This window comes from Mchenga conophoros, linkage group LG17, assembly GCF_057382185.1.
Source record: "Mchenga conophoros isolate Kocher_MC1m ecotype Shallow Benthic linkage group LG17, M_conophoros_male_GT1.1, whole genome shotgun sequence".
NCBI lineage: Eukaryota > Metazoa > Chordata > Actinopteri > Cichliformes > Cichlidae > Mchenga > Mchenga conophoros.
In genome coordinates, this window is record NC_140542.1 from 41,055,419 (window position 1) to 41,071,127 (window position 15,709).

Below are 15,709 nucleotides of genomic sequence, written 5' to 3' on the forward strand. Positions count from 1 at the left end.
TGGCAGCACTGATTAACAATGGGCTGTGAGGTCACTTTTATGATCAGTAATTTGCAAACTGTCATGACGATTGATAAATGACCACGAGTACCATTCACAGTTGGGGAATGGCTGAAGTCACAGTCTAAGAAGGCTAACCTGCCACGTTTCATATCCTCCCTGGTGAATTTGATGTGTCGGTCCACCGAGTTAATGAAATGTGGTACGTCCTGAGATTTGATTTTCACCCAGGTGTCATCCACATTCCTGAACCAATGGCTTGGTGGTGTTCCAGGGTGTTTAGCAAAGCCCTCTTTTCCACTTCTTCCATGTACAAATTGGCCACGAAACTGAAACTGAAACTGGGGAGCCCATGGCACACCCATGTTTCTGTCTGTAGAACTGACCCTTGTATGTGAAGTAGGTGGAATGAGACACAGTTCAAACACACTTGGTTGATGCTGAGAGCGGTCCTGCTGCTGAGGTTGTGGTCATCCTGTAATCTGTTGTGTTCTGGATGTGGTGTTCAGAGCTGCCCACCAGCGGGTTGAGGATCGAAGCCAGAAACTTGGAGATGTTACAGGTGACCGAGTTGATCATGCAGACGATCGGTCTTAAAGGTGCTCCCTGTTTATGTATTTTCGGTAAACCATACAGACTTGGTGTAGACTCTCCTGGGTACAGCCTGTGGTATGAGGTCCGGTTAACAGCCTTGTCCTGTTCTAACTGCTTCAGACAGTCTATCACCCACTTCCTGTAACCACTTCCTGGGTCTCGTTTCAGGGGCTCAGAAGTATTCTCGTGATAGTATTTCTGGTTAAAACTGTGCACCTGCCCTCGTCTGCTGGAAGGAGGATGATGTTGTTGTCATTACTCCAAGCTGATGTTGGATGCTGGGGGCTTTGCATTGCTGAGACAGGCTGAAACTTCCGTCTGTAGCTGCTCTGCTTCCACATCTGCAATGTTGTTGTTTCGAATTGCTGTTTCTGTGGCTGTGATCGGTTACACTTGCGGGATTTGTCTCGGCGTCACTGCAAAGCTCAACCCTTTTGCAGGGATGTTTTTCTCTGCTTGAGTGAGTACACAACATTTTCACCCACATGTCCACATCCTCACCATCTTACAGTGCTCTGAATTCAGTCATTTCTAAAATCTCTGAGAATGGGACTCGTGGCCATTAATCAACAGTCATGACAATTTGCATATTAATGATCATAAACTGAGCTCCCAGCCCAGTGTTCCTTCAGTGCTGCTGGTTTCAGTCATTGTGCAAATGTCCTGTTTATAAGGTTGGAAACCTGCAGTCAGCTGAGACTGAAGACGTCACCTGATGATGAGGAAACGTTTCTCCCCTTCCTTACCTGGATGATTGAGCATGCATCAAGACAAAAGTACAGTACTTGCATGGTAAATGATACAGACTGTAACTGATGAGCAGTATTTCCATTAAGAATAGATAGATAAGGAGGTGATATAAACAGTTAAAAAGATGAGTTAGACTTGTATGAGACAGTAAATGTTGCTTTCAGGAGAGATAAAGATGGCAAAGGATGTGTTGTGTGTTGAGGGATAGAGCTTAAACCCCTAAAGTTATGTCTTCAGAGACTTAAGCATTATTTAAGGGTCTGGCAGTGTTCTAGCACTACTCACTGAGCAGGACCCAGTAGAAACTGTGTGGTGTGTGGCATCAACAGTAGAAATCCACAGAACACAGATCTGCAAGAATACCAACTGGAATCACGGAGACTTCCTTTGTTCTTATGTGTGAAAACAGAGTTTAGTTGATGTGCTTTGCTTAGAGCGATCGTGGCTCAAGAGTTGGGTGTTCGTCTTGTAATCAGAAGGTTGCCGGTTGGAGCCCCGGCTCGGACAGTCTCAGTCGTTGTGTCCTTGGACAAGACACTTCACCTACCGCCTACTGCTGTTGGCCAGAGGGGCTGATGGCGCGATACGGCAGCCTCGCTTCTGTCAGTCTGCCCCAGGGCAGCTGTGGCTACACCTGTAGCTGCCTCCACCAGTGTGTGAATGTGAGAGTGAATGAATAGTGGCATTGTAAAGCGCTTTGAGAGTCTCGAAAAGCGCTATATAAATGCAATCCATTATTATTATTATTATGCTCTGTTGACCTTGGCACTCGGAGACCTTGAGCTATATTTTCCTCTCAGTAACTCTCTCCACCGTTCTGCAGCAAAAAACTTTGAGCTGGTTCAATTTGACAGGCTAAGTTGGCCGTTTAAATTGGGTGGATGTGGAGGCAAATAACAGAGGTGAGTTGAACACACCCACGCACACACTCCAGTCTTCTTTATCTCTGCTTCCATCACCCTCGTTTTCCCTCTCCTCTTGTGTTCGTTCAAGCCACTCGTCCTCTCCTTCGTTCTCCTCCTCTGTTTAATTGTGCCAACAAAGTAAGCGTGTTATTAAGAGAGTGAAGATGGGATCTGCTCGGTGAAATGTGCTGTTAGTTGATTGGCTGGCTTCAACCTGTGGAGACTGATTGTTTCTGACGGGCAACATTTGTGTCATCTTAAGCTCTCATCAACTTGAAAAGACCACTTGCACCTAAGAATCTATTAAACTAACAACAATTAACTAACTAACAATTCCTTCTAGTATTCTAAGTACTTCACACTTCATTTGAATAAAACTTAACTGTCTGTAATCGGCAGGAAACGTGATTTCTAGCTGGGAAAGGTCATCAACCATTCTTATGTGGCTTAGATTTTTATAGTGTTGGGGATAAGGAGTTGTGTCAGTGTGAATCACTGATTTCTATATTTGTCTGTCCTTTTTCACCACTATCCTCTGTTGCATGTCACTTAACTCTACATTTCTTATTCCTTTCCCTTTGCCTCCTCTCTCTGTGTGTCTGCTGTTTTGTGTAGTTTGTTTTCGGCAGCTATGCTTCACAAGCACAAAAATACCTTTGAATGTTTTGTCTCCTTCTCCTCTACCTGCCAAAAACTAGCTATGTATCAGAAATGGGACATCGACAGTTGTGATAAAGAAGATACTTTCTCCACTCCAAGGAACAAAACTAGAGATTAACAATAAAAAGTCAGGATAACTGGGCTGAAATGAAATTTAGGAATGGAGCAAACTTGTTAAAATAGCTGCTTCTGCAATAACTTGGCCTACTTTAAGCAGGTTTGCATGTCTAAAATCTGGCTTAATACCTCTTCTGGGACCTCTCCTGTACCCAGATGTGGTAGGAGACCTTGTCAGCAGATACTTTGTAACCAGGCCGGCATGCTGGTAGAGCATAGTTCAAAGGCTCAGTACCTGCAACAGTGGTCACAGGGGTTTCATAGCGCCTTGAGACGACTGTTGTCATTTGGCGCTGTACAAATAAAATTGAATTGAAAATATAGTAAGTGTAGGTAGGGGTCACGACACTCCCTCTATTGTACATTCTTCTAAAGTGAAATGTCTGAATCCCTCGTCTGTGTCTCTCTGTGTTTCGCCTTGTGGCAGATCGGCTCCCAAGTCTTCGTCGGAACAGGGAAGCAGCAGTGACAAGAAGGAGCGTCCTATGAGTACCATGAGTGAAGCGTCAAACTACACAGGTGGCTCCGATTACAGCACCTTCACTGGCAGCCCAGCCACCACAGTCACTACTGCCATTACCACTTCCACCTCATCTACACGGGTTAGTCTTTACCTAAACCTCATAACAAGAGTGAGCCACACTGACTCTCATCAGCAGAGGCAGAAATGCTCTTTGTGCTGTAAATTCAATCAGTTATTTCAGTGGAGGTCACCTGTGCTGTCGATGAAGAAAAGAAAATAGGCAGAAACTTTTAGCTGTAACTCGTCTTTTTTCTGCTTTTTTGATGCAGTAAGTGACTTTATCTCCACTCTGAGTCATTTCCTGTATTCTGTAATGAGTTAGAGTAACAGAAAGAATAATGTGTGAAAGTCTAAATAAAAATGCCTCATTCCTTTGATTTTAACGACATTTTAATTCATAAACACAAAGAAGAAGACGACAAGTGGTGCACTGGGACACATAGTGTCCACCATGTTGAAACCACGATGTAGAGAAGTTAGACTACAAAAGGCACGTCTTACATGTTCCAACCCTAAGCCATCAGCATATGTCTTTGTAAGTGTATTTAAATTACTCACACAATTTACCTCGAATTGCACAAACCCTAACATCGAAAAAATGTCTTATTTTGCAGTTGTGATAGTTTCTACTAGGAGTGTTTCTTTTTAGGAGATGTTATCAGAACAAGTACATAACTGACACTTTGAGTCCTTAAACTCCTGGGGGAGCAGGCAGCTGACAGTATTACCAGAAGTAATAAATTCACTGTTCGAACTGCCAATAGCAGCCTCCACTGGTTGACCAGGCTAAGGGAGCCAAAGGACCGGCTTGCCCAAAACCACCAAAAACGGATGCCCTCTCCAGGAGATCCAGTTGTCCTTCATGTTCCTATATGGTTGCAGGTCCCAACTTCTGCAGCCTAGAAGTGGAAGTGGACCATCCTATCATAACCCCTCCATTTGAGTTCGATTTTATTTGAATGGCAAGTAGAGGGAGGTATGTTGAATGGGGGCAGAGGGCTCTGACAGTACCCATGGCTGACTAATGCCAGGACTGACGTGTTCCCCGTAGGGGATGGTGGTAAATAGAAAATGGACTGGTTCTTATATAACACTTCTACTCTGAGCATTCAAAGCACAACTTACACAAGTTGCCTCATTGTTACACATTTGCACAAACACTTCTTTATGTTCTTTGTATTTAGTGCAGTCTATCTGACATTCACACACATTCAGCAACTTGTGGTTAATTTCTTGCCCAAGGATGTTTCGCATGCAGACTGGAGGAGACAGGGATCGATTGGTAGGTTGGCTAATAGGTCTACCTCCTGAGCTACAGCCACGTTGGCAGTAGCAATGATGCCTTGACTAACCCAAGTATCCACCGGGTGACTGAGTCACTCATCAATAGTCTGTTCAGTGCCTGGACCCAGAACAGCTAATGTTTACTGGTGCAGACATAATCTCAGTGTGGGGATGGATCAAGAAAGGGGTAGGTCGGCCACCCCCGGCTGATCTAGTAGCTTGTAGCCCCACCACCAAAGCTTACTGGTTGTACTGGAAAAGACTGTATCTAAAAGAGCAAGATGTTTGATGGCCAAGTTGGGGGTCACTTCACCAGCTTCTCGTGTTCCTTCTTCCTGATGTTGCTGTCATTGGGAACCGCTACATCGATCACTACGGCCGTCTTCTTCTGTTTGTCTACCACCACTATGTCCGGTTGGTTAGCCACCACCATTTTGTCCGTCTGTATCTGGAAGTCCCACAGGATCTTAGCTCGGTCGTTCTCCACCACCCTTGGGGGCATCTCCCATTTTGACCTCGGGACTTCCAGGTTGTACTCGGCACAGATGTTCCTGTACACTATGCCGGCCACTTGGTTATGGCGTTCCATGTATGCCTTGCCTGCTAGCATCTTGCACCCTGCTGTTATGTGCTGGATTGTCTCTGGGGCATCTTTACACAGCCTGGGGTCTTGCCTGGTGTGATAGACCCCAGCCTCTATGGATCTGTGCTCAGAGCTTGTTCCTGTGCTGCCATGATTAGTGCCTCTGTGCTGTCTTTCAGTCCAGCTTTGTTCACCCACTGGTAGGATTTCTGGATATCAGCCACCTCCTCTATCTGCCGGTGGTACAAACCGTGCAGGGGCCTGTCCTTCCATGATGGTTCCTCGTCTTTCTTGGGTTTCTGCTGCCTGAGGTATTCACTGAGCATTTAGTTCTTGCCATCTTCTTGATGTACTCGTGGATGACCTTATTTGACCTTATCGTGCATTTTGCACCGAGTTGTTGTTTTATGTAGTTGCATAGGCTGCTGTTTTTGTGTGAGAGCCTCATTTACAACCAGACTCTTGTTAAGTTAAATCAGGGGTGTCAAACTCATTTTACATCAGCCCACTTTGACCTTAAGTGGGCCGCTCCACTTAAGGTCAAAGTGGGAAAGGAGGTGAAACTCTCCTTTCTGTCCTTTCTGTCAAAAGGTACATATTTAACTGATTTTCTACATGACGAAGAAGCAGCTGCTGTGACAAAGAAACAATCTGTCTGCATGACTCTTTGGACTTAAACTGTAAGAAAAATTACAGAAAAGGCTCTGATAGACCAGACTGTCCACTTTTATTTTTGTTTTTTCAATTTTGTCATAAAAGAAAAAAGAAATTTCTATAGTAGAAATTGAAAACCAGAAACTTTTTGTCACGGTGATGGAACGCACTCAAACACAGACACAATTCTTAAAGACAAAACGTCTAATTTATTTACAAAGGGAACACACGAGTGCTATACATATATATCTGTAGTGAGTTGGGTGGGGGTCCAGGGCTCCAGGGAGAAGAGGAAAGGGAAACGCACCACCATTTTTCCTCCACTCACACTCGCTCGTCTTCGGCCACTAACGATGCCACACACAGGAATAGTGATGGCCCGCTTGAAGCTGAAGCTCCGGTGCTTCAGAAGCTCTGTGTCGAAGCTTGATTCGTTTGGCCAGGGTCACGTGATCAGTGACGTCCGAAGCTTCATTTAGAGCCTAACTGCTTCAGTGTCTGATTCAATGGTTAATAAGGAAGTGAATCATTCACGGGATTTGTGGAGTGTTTCATGGTGACAGATAGCGAACCACTGATTCGGAGGTTCTGTTGTGTGGGAGGATTTTGAGTTGATTTTGGTCAGTCGGGTGGGTTTTCCAGCTTTGTGTTCTGGCCGTTTGCTTTTGTTTTGTGCGTTTATTTTATCTGACAACGGGAAAAAGGTAAAATGTCAAAAATCTGCTTCCATAATATAAATATCATTAAATAACTTTAGAAAAACTCCCACTTGATTCTTTACATGTAATGTTGTAAAAATATATATTTTATTGTTTAATTAATCTGAAAATGTTAGTCTGCAAAATGTGCAGCAATGTAATCTATCTATTCTCTTTAGCTGATAGTTTGTGGGGCCCAGGTAGACTGTATAACTGCATCTCTACCAGTTTCTGTGCGCTCCAGCCTCCTCTGGGCCATGTGAAGGGATTTTCCTTAATGCAGGAGAAATTATCTCCACGAAAAGGAGATCGGCCATCGCACAGTGGAACAAATTCTCTTCTTAAATAAAAATGAGAAAGGGTTACCTTAAATGCATCATGTTTTTAATTTGCAAGTTCATAAGCATTTTCCTTTTCCGTTTCACAATCAATTCTACCCCCAGGTCAAAAATATGTCTGGGAAAATGTCCCTAATATAATATTATTTATAAATATACCCGTCTAGCGATTAATTGCACAAGTGCATGGAGGCAGGACCTCAGAGCAGAAGCATACTCCATAATGTGTTGTACATTATTATATGTAATGTGGTGTTTTTCAATTATTGTATTTACCAACATCAAGACGTCACAAGCAAAGAAAGACCACACCATGGTGCATGTTTGAACAAGGAGAGTTTACTGGTCAAAACTATTTATTAAACAAGTAAAACACATTTTTTTAACCACCAAAAAATACACGTTCAAAGCAACACAACAGCGGCCCAATATCAGACAGGACACCGCTCTGTAGAGTGAGCAGTCATAATGAAGCAGTTGGTTTTATTTTGTGGATTCAAGCTGCGCTTCATATTTTTGGCCACCAGATGTCACCAGAGAGGACTGTGTTGAAAAGCTTCGAGTAATGAACCGTTTTTCAATACAAGCTTCAGAAAGCTTCATTTGACCATCACTACACAGGAATGTCACTAGGGGTCCGCAAACAGGTCCGGGGGATCTATATACAGAGACGATGGGTAGTTTAAGCCAGCGATTTCACCTTAAATAGCAGCAGCATAATCACTACAGATCAGCAGCAGGTGGTGGCAATCAGCCCAGGTGAGTGGGCCAAAGGTGAGAGCCCAGTAACAAGCTCCGCCCAGGCAGGCAGGAGACAATGGGGAGGAGAGAGAGAAAGAAAAACACAAACCAAACCTGTAGCCAGTGTGGGCCAGTCAGAGAGACATGGGAGCGTGACACTTTTCTGTCATTTAATTGTTTATTCCTGATCACTCTGTTGTGTGAACGGCCATAAAAGAGGATTTTATCAGTAGGAAAAGCTGTAAAACTTCTGGAAATACAGTCAAACGTCCAAAATGTCTGTTTGTGTGAGCTGCTGTTAAAACAAGGTAAGAATTACAAACTGCTTCCAGCGCACGCTCAGGCCTGTGAGACTCAGTGAGACACTGAGCCATGACATCTCTGCCATTCAAACACACTTTGTATGTAGTTCATTTTATAGTAATATTTAATACTGAACTGTAAATTTAGTCTTTTTCAAGAAGGCGATTTTCACTGTAACCAGCTCGTAATTTTATAAATTCTGTGTACAGGTCTGCGGGGTTAATTTTTTTGGTGAATTGTTATTAAAACACTGTGTGCATTTAAATGTATCTAATGTTTTCTCTATGCAGCTGTTGTTACATGTTAGGCATCCAAATTCTCTACATTCATCATCTATCAACGTCTTTAAACAGCCTTCTAGGTCTTCCAGAAAAGTCCACAACTTTGGCAAGAGGTCCAACTCAATCAAGAGAAACCCCAATGCCCCAGTGGTGAGGAGCAGCTGGCTTTACAAACAGGTAATGAGGAAGGCTTATCGGACGTCGTTGAATTTGTGGAATTCTGGAACTGGATCTGGTGTCCAGACTGCCACCATATAGATGACTTTGTGTTGTCTCTGAGTGATTTCCAGTCAAAATGTTGCATGATTGTGTTGACTATTTCAGCAGTCAGTGGACCAGCTTAGTTTACCTAATGTAATAAAAATGTAATCATGTATGGGTCTGTACGTATTAAGGAGAATCGTTGCTGTGACCATTACTAAAACCAACTAGCTGATCTACAGCATGGCAGCAGTGATGACTGAGATCCTTGTCTACAGTTCAATTCAACTTTATTTATACAGCGCCAAATCACAACAGTCGCCCGAGGTGCTTAAACACGAGCAGCCACAAGGAGCAGTACCGTCCATGGTGAAGGAGAGTAGAGGCTAAGATCAAGGCAGCACAGAGTAGTTAGCTAACTGTCGCAACTGCTGAAAGGCGTGATGAAGAAAGGGCTGCCTAAGAAGTATCAACAGCTGTCTGTAACTGTGGCCTAATAAAGTGCCAAACAAAGACTCACAGCCTTAGCTGGCTGCTTGAAGATCCTGGAGACAGAAGCCAGGAGAATAAAGTGGATGTTCTCCATTGAACCATCTAAGATTATGCTCAGTGGCACGGGGGAGTATATGAGAACAGCCCCACCAAGGATGGAGTTAGGGCATACTGAAATAACATATGATGCCTCTATTGATTCAGTGATCCACACCACCAGGATATACAGCAATGACATCAGAATATCGTTCAGACCGGAGAAGTGTATTTGGATGGTTGCAAAGAGAGCAAAGGTAGTCAGAAATGAGGTGATTGTACTACCAGAAGGCAACACTGACAACAACTAGAAGTACTTAGGAATTCTACAGGCAAATGGGGATCACAAAGAGGCCGCTAGGAAAGCTGCAACCATTAAAACCTGGCAGTCGGCACCTACGCCCTGCCTGTGTTCAGGTAACCTGCTGGGATAATAAGCTGGCCAAAGGAGGCTGACCACAGATTCCAAATATCTTTTCACAAAGTGACGCTGAAAAACGAGTTCATGCATTTGTTACTTCCAGGCTGGACGACTGTAATCCATTATTATCCTAAAAACTCCCTGAAAAGCCTTCAGCTAATCCAAAATGCTGCAGCAAGAGTCCTGACAGGGACTAGAAAGAGAGAGCAGATTTCTCCTGTTTTGGCTTCCTGTTAAATCCAGAATGATCAGGCCCCGCCCCTCCCTGAGCCTGGTTCTGCCGGAGGTTGTTTCCTGTTATAAGGGAGTTTTACCTTCTTACTGTTGCCTAAGGACTTGTTCATTGGGGGTCATTTGGTAGTCCCAGCTTTCTCTCTGTTATTGTGGGGACTTTACCTCATAAAATAAAGCAGCTTGAGGAAACTGTTGTGATTTGGCACTGTGTAAATAAAATGAGTTGAATTTTTCAGCTCTGCTGCAGCAAACACTACAGTGACTATGGACAGTTAGTAAATGGGAGTACGGTATTCCTGCTATGTGTCTTCGCCTCACTGCTACACACCACCCTGAATCAGCTTGTGTTTATCACTTTCTTTAAGTGTTGTGCCCCACGGAGCTCTGTAGTGGGTCAGTGTTTGCCTGGTTAGGGGACCTCTCACCATAGCAGTGAAGACTGAATAAAGCTTGATGACCCTCGTCAAGTTTTAGTCAACTCCACCCAGCAAACCCTTTCACTGCAGAGCTGATATCAGTGTGGCCAACGCATTATATTGCTGAAAGTACCAAAGACTTAAAACTTGTCATTGATGCAGTAATTAGGTGCCAGCGTCGGCATCACGAACAGAGCACAGGTCTTTGCTTCAGGCACCCACTGAGGCAAATCTGTCACTGCTTTATGAAGAGATAACAAAGAGGAGGTGATGGAGGCTGTTTAACAGGAAAGGCTGGAGAAGAGCCAGTTCAGACTTGAAGAGGAAGCAAGAGATGAGAACGTGTGTTTGAAAATAATAACGTTCTCTATAATTGTTATATTTTGTCTCACTGATGACCTTTGACTCATTCAGGACAGTACAGGCATGAAGCTGTGGAAGAAGAGGTGGTTCGTCCTGTCTGACATGTGCCTCTTCTACTACCGTGGTGAGGACACACAAACACACATGCATCTCTTCATGTTGGCACTTTAAGAAAAGTTCGAGGCTTGTCAACCGTGTGTACCTTCACACCTGTTTGCAAATATCAAGATGTGGAAGATATGCACTGTTTACATACGAGGCCTTTATTTCTGAGTAGTATAGCTGCCTAATGTCGTAATAAATATACAGCAAAGGTTTTGCACACTTGATTGTTATCCGTCACACGGCATCATAATGGTTTTCATTCAGTCTCTGTGATGGAATACTGTCCTCTCAATATTGATTACAAGCGTGAGTACACCTTTCTTTAGCTCTACTTTCATTTCAAAGAATCAGTCTGTGGTGGTAAAAACGTTGTCATGGCCAGCAACTTCAACACGCTGACATAATCAATCAATCAATCATCCATCCATCCATCCATCTTCATCCGCTTTATCCGAGGCCGGGTCGCGGTAGCAGCAGCCTAAGCAAAGAGGCCCAGACCTCCCTCTCCCCATCCACCTCCTCCAGCTTATCCGGGGGAATACCAAGGCGTTCCCAGGCCAGCCGAGAGATTTAATCTCTCCAGCGTGTCCTGGGTCTGCCCCGGGGCCTCCTCCCGGTGGGACATGCCTGGAACACCTCACCCAGGAGGGGCTCAGGAGGCATCCTTGTCAGATACCCGAACCACCTCAGCTGGCTCCTTTCGATGTGGAGCAGCAGCAGCTCTACTCTGAGCCCCTCCCGGATGGCCGAACTTCTCAATCAATCAATCTTTATTTATAAAGCACTTTTCATACAAAAATGTAGCACAAAGTGCTTTACATGGTTATAACGAAATACATCAACAGTTTTGTTGTACTGTTTTTATTACTTAGAGGTCACGTGTGGTGCAACATCACAAATTTAGAACTGCGTTCATAAAAGCTCCTCTTTCCTCCTTAATGCTTTCTGCACCTTCAGAGGGATTTTTCCATCTCCATAAACTGATGAATCAGCTTCTTCCAGGGTGCGATCGGCAGCTTACACGACAACCCGAGGGGAGAGCTGCATGTTGATTGGCTTTGCTAGCCAGAGAAGAGACATGCACAGCTTTCGGATAATAACGTTTTCTTTTTCCGTTTGCCTCCTTCTGGCTCTGTCGCTTTATTCTAAGGAGCTGCTTCAGGTTGAGATCTTGGAAATGTGGTAAATTATATTCTTTCTGTAAGGGCAAAGATGTTAATCATCCCTCCGACTGCAGAGCTCATCGAGATAAAATAAATTAGTGTATTTACATTTACACTGCCAATTTTGGTATTATCAGGGCGAGGCAGAGACGTCATTTAAAGACTTAAATCATAGTTTTCAGAGGTGCAATTTGATAAGCAGATCTCAGTTTATTCCCAGTGATTAGACATTAACTATTTATAAAGCTCATGTTTTAAGGTAACAGTAAGTTGCCTGTCATGTCAGTTATTCTCTGTCAGTCTGCAAATCCATCACCACAAAAAAGCACTAATATAATCCAACAATGAAGTTTTCTTTAATTTCTTTAGAAACATAATGAAATCACTGAGCAGGTGATCTTACAAAGTCGTCCTTTTGGATCTGAGCTCGGTCTTCGACACCATCTCTCACACCCTAGCCTGGTTCCAGTTATGTCTCCTTGACCGCTCCCAGTTTATTCAACTGAAATCATCCCGCTCTCGTCTTTTCCCGGTCACCTCTGGTGTACCCCAAGGCTCAGTCTTAGGCCTTCTTCTCTTCATAATATACATCCTCTTGGTACCATTCTCCACACATTTGATTCCTCCCACCTTCTTCCCTTACAGAATGTCTATCTGAACTAAAATCCTGGTTCAGCTCTAATTTTCTCAAGCTTAATGAGGATAAAACTGAAATCCTCCCTATTGGCACCAAATCCAACCTTTTGAAGGCGAACCATTTCTCTCTCTCTATCGATAACTGCACAGTTTTCCCTTCTCCTCAGGTTAAGAGCCTTGGTCATCCTAGACAGTTCACTATCCTTTAAATCTCACGTCAATAATCTCACCTGCTCTGCCTACTTCCATCTACGCAACATTAACAGATTACATCCTTCTCTTTCCACCCAGCCTACGTCCATCCTTGTCCACAGTCTCGTTATCTCCCGCCTTGACTATTGTAATTCTCTCTTTCATGGTCTCCCCCCAGAATACCTCCATAAGCTTCAACTGGTTCAAAACTCAGCTGCCTGCATTACCCACTGTTTGTTAATCTTGTGCTTTTGTTTCTATTGTTCTTCATTTTGTCTTCGTTCTATTACATGTTTTATTCTATTATTAAGTGTCATTGGTTGTCTTGAAAGGCATTTTTAAATAAAATGTATTATTATTATTATTATTAAAGTCATCTGTCGAATGAACATCATTTTATCATGCCACCAAATTTCCATTTAAAAACACAAGTATACTTTATCTTGATTAAGATGAACATGACATGGATCCGTGAATTAAATTTCATTCAGCTTTAATTAACTTGGAGTCCAAATTTAGTAAATCTGCCAGATTTAATAGATCCAACCAAAAATTGACACATCCAAAGCATCGTTGTTGTTGTTATAACTACTACAACCCATTTCTTTTTTTATACTAAACTTTCTTCAGTTGTTTGTGTCCCACAAACCACAGAATGAATTAAAAGTTACTATTTAGAAATAACTGTTACTTGTAACATATTTAACATAAAGAGTTTTTAAGTCCCATTTTGAAACATCGAGAACAAGTTTTATTCATCAGTCATTAGCCAATCATAGCCCATAATCGTCTGAAACATAATATGAACAAGATTAAATTTTTATTAAATATGACGATTGACTGAGATCATAAACTCAACAGCAAAGTGTTTACAGAGGTCACATATCGCCTCCTCACTGCTTTCTTACCTGATAACGTTGAGATGTCGGCTCTGTAAGCCAGCTGGAGCCATTCAACATCAGGGACGAGCCAGAACAGCCGCAGCGCCTCGGCTAAAGCAAACAGTAATGCGCGTTGGAGGCTCTGTGGTTTTGTGCCGCAGTGCATGTACTGTGCTGCCTTTAGATCGCATGAAACATGATACTGCACAGAGGTGACAGAATCACAGCTGCAACCATCACAGCTGTTATTGTTCATGAGGCGTCATTCAATTTCATTTGGAGAATTTTGTAATATATATGGCAAAATCAGACATCAGTATATAATGATTAAATATACTGGTATTGCATTCTTCTTCATTTGCCTCACTTGTTTCTCTTACTTCAGCTCTTTACAGCAGGGCACAGATTCACTATGAAAACATCTACTAAATATCTCTAACAGTGACTCCAGGTTTTAAGCCTCGGGAAATATAATTCAAAAAACTGAAAGCACTGGTTATTACTTCGCTGATTCACAAATATCACTGGTTTCCACTAATCCCAACACAACTTCAAGCTGCAGTTAAGGAAGCCATGCTGCAGGGAAGTTTATGTACTTGTACTATGTTGACATCTATCCAACGATGTTCCTTCTTCCAAAGGCTATTTCTCCCTCCTCGTTCTTCCTGGGAATCTTTACAGCTTGATAAACGAATATTTAAATATCAACACTATCTCCTATCATTCTGGGCCATGCGTTTGATTGACACGTACTAATAAGAGCAAACATAACACAAACAGAAGAAGAATATTTTGTACCAGTCTGACCCACAAATCTCCCAGTCTGAAACCTTATTGAATCAGATTGCTGCCATAAATATGTTTCAACCTGCAGACTTTTCTCTTTCGTTGCTGCAGATGAAAAAGAGGATAGCATCCTAGGAAGCATCCTGTTGCCCAGTTTTCACATATCTATGTTGTCGGTGGATGACCACATCAGCAGGAAATATGCCTTTAAGGTAAACACTAGTTACATTTTTTTAAAGGTTTGTCATGTTGTTATTATTATTGATGGCAACAATCCATGCTACTTTGTAACTAACTTTTCATTTTTATTGATTTTTATTTTCATGTGACAGCAATTCAATCCAGTTTTATTTATATAGCACCAAATCACAACAACAGTCGCCTCAAGGCGCTTTATATTGTAAGGTAGACCCTGCAATAATACATAGAGAGAAAACCCAACAATCATATGATCCCCTATGAGCAAGCACTTTGGCAACAGTGGGGAGGAAAAACTCCCTTTTAACAGGAAGAAACCTCCAGCAGAACCAGGCTCAGGGAGGGGCGGGGCCATCTGCTGTGATTGGATGGGGTGGGGTAGGGTTAGGGTATTCACAGGGTTCACAGTGTGCAAGTTATAGATGTAAAAAAGGTAGAAAGTCTCAAAGTTTCACCTTGATGAGGTTAATGTACTGACCCCAAAGGTTTGATCAGAGGTTTGAGACTGAAAGAGGCGTCCATTTGTAGAAATACCCCAACAGATCCCGTGTCCTGCCTCGTGCACACACTTGACCACACCAGACTGATATCAAACATTTTACTGTCAGTTTTAGTTGAGCGGCTGTGTCTGAATTTCATGGTTCAAAATGCTAATACATAAAAAAATAGGTTTTTCTCACATAGATGTGTGTATACTTGTACATACACATAGAAAGTTGTGTGTTGGGCAGTTCAGTGTGATACTTGTGATGAAGTCATGATCCAGATTTGGTTCTCGCACTTCTGTTTTATCTTATTACCGCTCTCCCTCTGTCTTCACTCAGGCCACGCACCCCAACATGCGGACATATTACTTCTGCACTGACACAGCCAAAGAGATGGAGTCCTGGATGAAAGTCATGACAGACGCTGCTCTCGTCCACACTGAACCAGTCAGAAGGTTGGTGCTAACCACAGGGATATGTCTGACAGATAAGATGTGTGCAGATGTGAGGTACACACCTACTGTGCAGGGACACAGTTCTACAATGTGGAGTGTTGTTTTATATCCCACGCATCACAGGGGCCTCATTTATGGTGTGTTTTATGGCCTCAAAGTCTAAGGAGCTTGGATGACCTGGATGAACCTTCACAGACATCACAGCCTCTGAAAG

General features: G+C 43.0%; 1 protein-coding gene across 7 annotated transcripts in view; it reads left to right on the plus strand.

Annotated features, from left to right (window-relative positions):
- LOC146556007 (pleckstrin homology domain-containing family A member 5-like) overlaps positions 1–15,709 on the plus strand; it is a 153,186-nt gene that overhangs the window by 78,319 nt on the left and 59,158 nt on the right. For all 7 annotated transcript variants that reach the window (XM_085252358.1, XM_085252359.1, XM_085252362.1 and 4 more), the window contains 5 exons: positions 3,454–3,628; positions 8,504–8,608; positions 10,646–10,718; positions 14,469–14,569; positions 15,380–15,495. In XM_085252358.1, the coding sequence (XP_085108484.1) occupies positions 3,454–3,628; positions 8,504–8,608; positions 10,646–10,718; positions 14,469–14,569; positions 15,380–15,495 (570 nt within the window). The remainder of the gene's footprint in view (positions 1–3,453; positions 3,629–8,503; positions 8,609–10,645; positions 10,719–14,468; positions 14,570–15,379; positions 15,496–15,709) is intronic.